Source organism: Labrus bergylta, chromosome 19 (assembly GCF_963930695.1).
Source record: "Labrus bergylta chromosome 19, fLabBer1.1, whole genome shotgun sequence".
Classification (NCBI taxonomy): Eukaryota; Metazoa; Chordata; class Actinopteri; order Labriformes; family Labridae; genus Labrus; species Labrus bergylta.
Window position 1 is genome coordinate 6534785 of NC_089213.1, and position 8990 is coordinate 6543774.

Below are 8990 nucleotides of genomic sequence, written 5' to 3' on the forward strand. Positions count from 1 at the left end.
CGTGTGGATCTGAGGGAGGACGCTCTGTGTTTCGTCTTTACTTTCTGATTTTGAGAAACAACATGAATATTTCTACTTTTTCTGAAGCGAAGTGTTCACCAACATTAGACCAATAGTTATCAGAGGAACTGAGATGTGTTAGAGGAAACAGATCTGTGGTTTCAGTGAAAAGCCTCAGAGAGTTCCTGTGAGAGGATTGGCTCAGTTAGGTTTTGGCTCGGTTTAGAAACAGAATAAAGAGAAGGCTGAAGGGACTTTCATCAACTTTTCCTTTTCAATGAAATAGAAAAACCATATATGTGTGTGTGTGGGGGGGTAGTAGACCGCAGGGGGCAGTTTGTGTAAAAAATTATTTTTTTCAAAATCTTCCTGTTCAGCTGTCAGGTTTCACCCGTCCTCCCCCTGCCACCTCCTTCACTCTGTTTGTGGCTTTAATTTACACTCACTTATGTCATTTAACACATCTGTTCTTCATGTTTAAATAAAGTTTTATGTGATGTTTGTCATGTCGATGACACAACTACCAAACAAAATGTAAAAATTGCACAGATACATTTGCACACTTCTCTCTGTGTTGTCTCCTGAGACACCCAACTCATCCTTAAGGGATTCACTATTAAAGGTCCAATCAGTAAGATGTGTAGAAAGTGAAATGATAAAGTGACCTTACCATATGATCAGACTTCTCAGACCAGAGAAGGTAGGCGGTTTGAAGGCCCCCCCCACATGGCTGTTTTGGACACCCCACGGTTTGCCAGATATGAGAGCAGTTATCAGGTCAACAGGTGTTGCAGTGATGTAAGCGGGCAAGAGAAGTGGTTCAGATAGAAGTGATTGTACCCGACCTAAAAAGCCTCTGCATGTTTCTAATAAGCTCCACGAGCAGAAACGTGCTCAAACTAGGATCAATATTGGAGATGCTTTTGAAAAATGGAGAGAGGTTAGAACGCTAAACACTGAAGCTTCAGTGTCCACAACATGGCAACCTGCTTTGGATAAAAGCGTCTGATAAATGAATTGTAGAATTAAAGAAAATTCTGTGACAATAATTTGTTAAGTTTGATCGTGACACTCTAAAATGAACCTCATGTCTCCATGGTAACCAAACTGAATATTTACCAGTAACCTGCTTATATTTCATAATTTTCGACTCAGCACTTTTTCCTGTCTATTATGGCGGCTGCTAAGAGCATCAGTCAAGGATCAGTGTTGTTTCTCAGAAGGGCTGCTATATTCAGAGCCTCTCACCTTTTACCTCATCAGCTTTTTAAATGTCTTTTTTTTTTGTCCTTTTTAAGACATGCTGCAAAACCAATTGCCCCTCTGGAAACAAATTAAGTGGATGTTGAAGTTGAGACCAGTGTGTGTGAATAATAGTCACACTTGGACATGGGATAATGATCATCCTCCTTTATTTTTAATGAATGCCTCCGACTGTTTCATTGGTAAACTGTATGACCACATGATTCATTCTCAGCTCTTTATCTCTGATCTTGTACAGTTTGTCACACACACACACACACACACACACACACACACACACACACACACACACACACACATAAACACACACACACACAAACACACACACACACACACACACACACACACACACACACACACACACACACAAATACACACACACTCAGCCGTCAAAAAGTTGATAGGCCTGCTGATGGTGAGGAGGTTATTGATCATGGTTGTCATGGTTACTGTGTGAAACCTGAAGAGCTGTGTGTCTGACGATGAATCAGTAATATGAAATATATTAGATAGGCCTACTTTATTATATTGAACATATAGGAAAGTGATAAAAATGTCTACAAATATATGGGCTGATGAATTTCAAAGTTTGGCTCTTTTTTTTTTATTTTTAGCCCCTGAAGAGTTTCATACGGGCACTGGTCGAACATTTCCTGATGTAGCCTAGATAAAGTGTAGAATATAATCATTTTTACAACATATTAGCCTACACATTTAATAGGCTATTTTAAAAATGTAATGAGGGAAAAAAAAACGTTTCTGTTTTTAATGACGCTGTTTTCAGAGCTAAGCACACATCCGTTAATCTGTTAATCTAACTAGGCTAAATCTTTTAATAGGCCACATTTTTAACATAGACGATTATTTGAAAAATGATTATTGACACCTTTAACTTCCGGTAAATTCAGTAGGTCTGTCTGTTAACGTCCAAACCCTGCTGAACATGTTAAAATGGATCATGGAGAGCGTATGGCTTTCTGTACTTTAGAGAGCGGGTTGAATAACGAGCCCATCTCTGCCCCGGGGCGCTTTTATTTTGAAATGTTGCTTGCCCTACATGAAGGTAGGCTACTTCCTGAGGGACGTGAGAGTGAAGACACCGGTGACATATCCAAAAAAAAGTTTATAATATTTGTAGATTTGTTTAAAACACACAGCTTGTATCGCGCTTTAGTTTTCTGACTACTCAAAGCTCTTTTACACCGCAGGTCACGCCTACACATTCACACACTGATGGGCGAGGCTGCTGAGAAAAGAGTCCATCAGAAGTAACTAATCCAATTCATACACATTCACACACCGCTGACAAAGCAGCGGGAGCAACTTGGGGTTAAGTGTCTTGCCAAAGGACACATCGATATGTAGCCGTGCCCCCAAACACACCGATGTCATTATTATATACTACCGGTGTTGTGGTTTAAAAAGTGATAACTGGAGACTTTCAGCTGAATGTGTTTGCGGTTGTCATAGTTACAACACTAAACACAGATAGAAGGTGTACTGACGGATGTGGCTTTGTTTAATTTTTATCGCGTAGTTAAAACGAACGATCAGATATGTCTGTAACCATGGCAACCACTGATGCATTCAGCTGAAAGTCACCAGTTAACACAGTCACTCTTTAAACCGTAACTTTCAGGTTGACTTCAGCCATTATTATTTACAAACTTAACAGATTTACTGTTATGAGCGTAAGTTAACGGTTAATGAAGCTATATTTTTTTATCAACCTCTTGATTTTAATGAACTTGATCTCGGGCGGTCCGTGAGAAATTACTTTAATTTTTTCTGACTGAAAGTTGTTTGGATTCTGGCTCATGATGGAAAGATGGAAACTACAAAAGTTCATCTGAAGCACTTTAGATCAAATTCTCTGAGAGTTTGAAAGTTTCAGTCGTCAATCAGTCGTGTTTCTGTTTCCCACGGTGACGCTGATCATCACATCACAAACACTTTACACATCAGGAATATTACACATGAATATCAAAAAAAAGCAGAAGTGCGTGACCTGGCTGCAGCTTCTATTTTTAACTAAAGTGAAGTGACTCCGGGTGAATATTAAAGATGACTCATCAGTTAATCAAGTCCGTATTTCAAAGCAGAGTGAGTCTTAATAACGGAGTGATACGTTTGTAACCCACACGTTGACCTGTTTCCATCTGTCTCTATGTGACCCACATAGAGACAACAACGCATGAAAACACGACAACACACAGCTGATGGCGTCACGCGGTCAAAGTGTGAAGCTAACGCCCGAAACAACAGGAAACATGTAAACATGGAGCCATTGGACACTTCTCGCTCTCTAGCCATCACTCAAAGCACGTCACCGATGACGGAGGTTAAACTGTGAGTTTACTTTCCGCTGAATGAGACGTGAGACGACGTAGTTTCTACACAATGTAAGTGATGAGCTGAGGTCCGCTTCTGGAGCAACGGCGCTCGTTTAGTAAGTGAGGGGGCTTTAGACGGAGCGCTGAAGAAACGCTACTTTCAAATTCAAGCTAGTTTTGGAAAATTGCCAACCCTGCCTTTAATGCGGCACATTTGCGAGAAAAGGAGTTGAAGCAGCATGAAAAGTGTGAATGTTTCACTCCCTCGATCATGTGGAGTTGAATTAAGAAACTTAACAAATACATTTATCTTTCAGCACTCGCAGTTATTTCACTTATAATTAGCAGTTCGGGGCGCTGGTGGCGCAGTGTAGCAGTGGTTAGTGCGCTCACCCCCCATGTAACTATATGTTCTTACCTATTTCTTTACAATCATCATTTCAGCATTTTTTTAAACTGAATTCCCAGATTCATTCATATTCTACCAGACAGATTGAGCGTCTTCATCTTCCTTTTTATAAAACCAAACACGGTCAGTTTTCCATCAGATATCGTGGGGTACAAATATGGAATTCCAAAAGACACGTTGTTAACGGCTCTTCGTCTACAGAGATTTTTAAAAGGAAACTGTCTTCACATTTAATCCATGAGGTCAAACTTTTGCATATATAAAATATATTTCTTTTCTTTTTTTCTTTTATTTCCATCAACTCACTCATTTCACTCCCTTTTTAATAGATCAATGCCTGTTTCATTTAGCTGATAGAGGGTTAACATTCTCAGTCTTTGTATTGTATGTATGTGTCTAAGTGTGTGTGTATGAATACGTGTATAGGTTACTGTATATGTGTTTATATTTAATTTTGTTTTGAAATTGTGTAATTCGATTTGTTTAGTTGATTTATTTGTCTCTTAAGAGGTGAGGTCCCTTGTATAAGCCTGTTGGCTTCTTGACCTCTCCTGACACACCTTTTATGTTTTTGTTAATCCTATTTTGATGTATTCTTATATGTGTGCTAATAAATAAATAAAAATAAAAATAAAATAAAAATTGTATGGAGGCTGTGGTCCTCCAAACGGGTGGCCCAGGTTTGAATCCCACCTGCTCCTTTCCCGCATGTCATTCCCCCTCTCTCTCTCTCTCTCTCCCTGATCTCCAACTCTATCCACTGTCCTATCTCTCCATTAAAGGCACAAAAAGCCCAAAAATAAATCCAAAACAATAAATTCAAACCGTCTTTAAACTCATACTATCACATTTATCCGGACTTGTTGGGTGTATGTGGTTTATACTGGTTTATACTGGTTTATACTGGTTTATACTGAGTGTAATGAGACTTTTTTTAAACTAGAAATGAGACAAACAAACCTGCTCAGATTCAAAGTTTTGCAGAGTAACAGCAGACTTTCCACAAAGACTCCATTTACAACCAGTCTTTGTGTGTTTGAAGGTCTCAAACACTCACTTTTATTTTGGTTTTTACTTTTCAAATAACTGAAGAATACAACATTGAGTGAGGCAGGGCAACATTTCAGATTATACACATTAATAACACATGTCTAATAAGTATAACGTGTAGGAGTGTGTGGTCGGGGCTCCATCGCTCACACTGAGTGACATCATGGAGTTTCCCTCCTCAGGAAGCTGTTTTAAAAGAGAGGCAGAGTGAGTGTGTTTCAGACAATCACAGCCGAGGAGCTCACAGACACACAAACACACAGCCCTCTGATTTAAAAAGTAATTTAAAGTAAACATGCCTGCTGAGTGTAAAGTGATGCTGGACTCGGACTCAGTATCAGAGAAACAGACGTCGAGCTGCAGGCTGACCACGGCTCTACTCGTCTTCACGCTCTGCCTCGCTGCTGCTGCTGCTGCTGCCGTCCTCCTCTTCAACAAACAGCACCAGGTGAGAACGCATCTGTTACACATCAGTGTGTGGAGGTATCACCTGAACACAGCCTTTCTCTAACACCCTTTTCTCTTCTCTGCTCCTCTTCTCACAGGAACCACAAGGAGATGAAAACAGTTTAGGTGAGAACTCTATGAAGTTTAAAACTGAACTTTTTAGTAGTTGATCCCAGACATGTGTAGCTGTTGTGATAAATCAGAGCTGTGGATTTTAATCTGACTTTTCTTCTTCTCTTTCAGATCTTCATCACACGCTGAGGCAGATTTCAAATGTGAGAGCAGCCATTCATTTAGAAGGTAAACACAGAACCACACTGCACAGTGCTGCACATTTTCAGGGTTATTTAAGGAAGTCTGAAGCCTTTTTTAAGGTGGTTTCGAGGCTTCTCAGGGTTGCTTTGAAAAGTTTTGTGTTCTTTTGAGGAACAGGTTAAAGTTTGTGTGGTGGGGACTGTTTTACATTTTAAAGTAGAGGTGGGTTCATTGAATACTTGAAGTAGATGAAAGACATTTAACGAGTTGGGATTAGAGGTTGGAGGTTAAGCGGTTCTGACAGCGTTCGGTTAAGATAAACAGCTTCTCAGGAGAACTTCAGGAGTTATTGACGGAGCTCTGATAAATCTTTGCAGAGCGATTATTGATCCTGGGTTGATCTCCCTTCCCTGACAAACCTGTCAGACGACGGTCTCACCCAGCTCAAGTTCCCTGTTAGTGTGTGAACAATCCAACGCTTGGTGGATTATGTTTCACATTGATAGTCAGAGCCGTCATTGAAGGATCAAAAACACAATATTTCTATGAACGCTTGGCCGCTACATGCCAGTAATCCCTGTGGCAACTTTTCTGAAACCTCCTGCTTAAAATCCCAAAAGGTCAGAAGAGCCGTCAGTTCTTGGCTCTCTCGGGGAAGTCAAAAGGCTTTCTTGGTGTCCTTTATCAGTTATATGGATACTCGTGGTATTTTAGAGGAACGTTTTAGTTTTAACTTTGGACCTCTGGGGTTGTAATCATGAATCTTCCTGGTGCACAGAGTAGCTCTTCTATTGACTAACTTATAAGAACACTTGTGTGAGAGTTTTATTCTTAAAAGTTAACAGTCGCTCCTGGATAAGATAAAAGTTATTCAGAAAGCATCTTAGAGCACTCCTGAGGTGACAAACGTTTGGGAGTGGTGAGGAGGATTGTTAAGAGTTTGTCATGCAGACGGAGAGATAAGAGAAATGTTCTTCAAACTATTAAAAAAATTGAGTCAATAGGACGCCTCAGATTGGATCGTGCAGTGGTCATGTTTGTGGTGGATCACGTCGCAGGTAGATGAACAGTTTGAATGAGAGGGAACATACAGCTGAACTTTAAACTTCTGCCCAAGAAAGATGGTACAAAAAGTCAGACCTCGTGGTGTCAGGACGAGGAGGGTTAACGATCAGCTGGAGCGCAATGTGTGCGAGCTAATTCACAGCATACGAGCGAGTCTGCAGCACGTTGACTTAAGGGCCAGTGAGAGCGTTTTTGGCCTCTTGGTTGGGACAAACAGATTATTAAAGCTGTTCTCAATGATTCAGTTTGTAAAAGAAAAATGGGGACTTTTCCTTAAATATCTCTGTGTTGACTGAAAAATGTTTTCAAACCTTTGCGTTCAAAGTCGGTCCTAATTTCCGTCTCTTCCTCCTCTTCCTCAGGATACTACAACCCCATGAGGAAGAATTCAGTGGAGTGGAAACCTCAGGTGGACCAGTTTCACTCTCAGGGAGGATTCGAACTAGACCACAACGAGATCGTGATCCCTCAGAGAGGACTCTACTTCGTCTACAGCCAGGCCTCGTTCAGGGTCAGCTGCAGCAGTGGAGAAGATGACCTTTCCTCCCACAATAGTCTGGTTCACCTGAGCCACACGGTGAAGCGCTGGTCCAGCACATACGAGAGCGATGACAGGAACAGGAAGTACGAGACCATCCTGCACTCGATCCGCACCGCCTGCCAGAAGACGAGCAGCAGCGACCCCGATCAGGAGGGCAAATGGTTCTCAACGGTGTACATGGGAGCGGTGTTCAACCTGAGCCAAGGGGACCGGCTGCGGACGGTGATGGAGGAGAGGATGCTGCAGGACCTGGAGGACGACCCGGGGAAGACTTTCTTTGGAGTGTTTGCTCTGTGAGCACGAGACCTGGACCTGAAGAGACTCCGTCAGGACTTCAGCACGATGATGTCCTGATAGTTTCTTCTGCACTAAAATCTGATTTATTGACTTGATTGTAAAGTTGTTCATTTCAGAGCTCAGTGTTTACCAAAGAGACCCCCGTGGGTCTATCATGTTATGTACTATGTACTACCTGTTTGAATGTACTTTAACTGCTGCGTTTACATGTTGTCACTACAGCTGACAGAGTTATACAGGATGTATTTATTCAAGATATATTTATTTATTTGACTTATTTATATATTTATTTATTAAGGAATGTGTTCCATTTTGTAACTTATTCAATTATTTATTAAGAGTTTAAATTAGTTTGATGGACAGTTTGTATTTTTATTGCCATTTGCAGATGATGTTTTTGATTTTGTGGCACTGTGAAAAAGGATTAAATAAAATTGAATCAACCCTAAAAGTATTTCTGTGAGAGCTGAATGAAAAAGATGACGTAATCATTTTAGGATCTCCTCCAGGTGGGTGACACTCCCACAGCTAGGTGTTTGTTCTGCCCTCTGAGTCTGCCTTCTTACCGTAAACAATAAGGCATGGAGTGAGAAAGACCGAGTACACCCGAGCCCTTCCAGAGAGGGGGCGTGGTCAGACACAGCTCATTTACATTTAAAGGTACAGACACAGAAACAGCCTGTTCTGAGCAGGGCTGATGGGATGTTGGTGTACGGGTGGAGCTACATGTGTGCAGGTGAGTGTGAAGAGGTGAGGATCAACCAGACCTGGAAAAAAAATAACACAACGTTAGTAACTGTCACACTAAAAAAATTAAAAGCTGTGACATCATCAGCATGATTTATGACTGACAGATGTCTCAGCCAATCAGGACGCTGTTTCAAAGAAAGGCTGCTCACTCACTCTTTCCTCCAACTCATCAAGCGAGAGGCGCTTTGCCCAAATATGGATTTCCTGCCACATTCTTACACTATAGCGTTGAGCAATCAACACAAACTCAATGTGTCTTTTTTTAACCTCTGGAGGAGATGTTCCTCTAAAGTTTAATGAAGCAGACTTTTTGTAAATCAGGAGGGTGGATAATTAAATGAAACGTACTCAGGCAGCTTTAGTGATGACCGTTTCTTTCTCGACAAAACAACAAACATCAGTCCCGGTGATGTCTGACTCTTTCAGCTGATAAAACTTATGAAAGATGAGGAATTTGGTTTGGAACATTTCCAAACTCCAGTGATTGCATCGCCAGAGGCGCGAGATAATTTTAGAGCCGCTGTTTCACAACATACCATGACCTGGGTTTGTCAAATCCACTCATTCATGGTTTAACAGC

The 8990-nt window shown here is 41.1% G+C and overlaps 1 protein-coding gene and 1 long non-coding RNA gene across 2 annotated transcripts; one reads left to right on the forward strand and one right to left on the reverse strand.

The window, feature by feature from the left end:
• Positions 1-5030: 5030 nt before the first annotated feature.
• LOC136177077 (uncharacterized) lies at positions 5031-5495 on the reverse strand. Its single transcript, XR_010664730.1, has 2 exons — positions 5355-5495; positions 5031-5241 (listed from the first exon to the last, which is right to left on the reverse strand). It is a non-coding gene; the product is annotated as an uncharacterized lncRNA (long non-coding RNA).
• On the forward strand, positions 5238-8114 carry tnfa (tumor necrosis factor a (TNF superfamily, member 2)). Its single transcript, XM_020646618.3, has 4 exons — positions 5238-5503; positions 5601-5628; positions 5746-5802; positions 7185-8114. Exons 1-4 carry the CDS (start codon positions 5351-5353, stop codon positions 7658-7660), a joined length of 714 nt encoding a protein of 237 aa, XP_020502274.1. The 5' UTR covers positions 5238-5350; the 3' UTR covers positions 7661-8114.
• The last annotated feature ends 876 nt before the right edge of the window (positions 8115-8990 follow it).

Bases quoted from the DNA above. Each gene is read 5' to 3' on its own strand.
- tnfa (XM_020646618.3), top strand. From the start codon at position 5,351: ATGCCTGCTGAGTGTAAAGTGATGCTGGACTCGGACTCAGTATCAGAG. The intron at 5,504-5,600 runs GTGAGAACGCAT...CTCTTCTCACAG, and splicing joins TCTTCAACAAACAGCACCAG to GAACCACAAGGAGATGAAAA. The intron at 5,803-7,184 runs GTAAACACAGAA...CCTCTTCCTCAG, and splicing joins AGCAGCCATTCATTTAGAAG to GATACTACAACCCCATGAGG.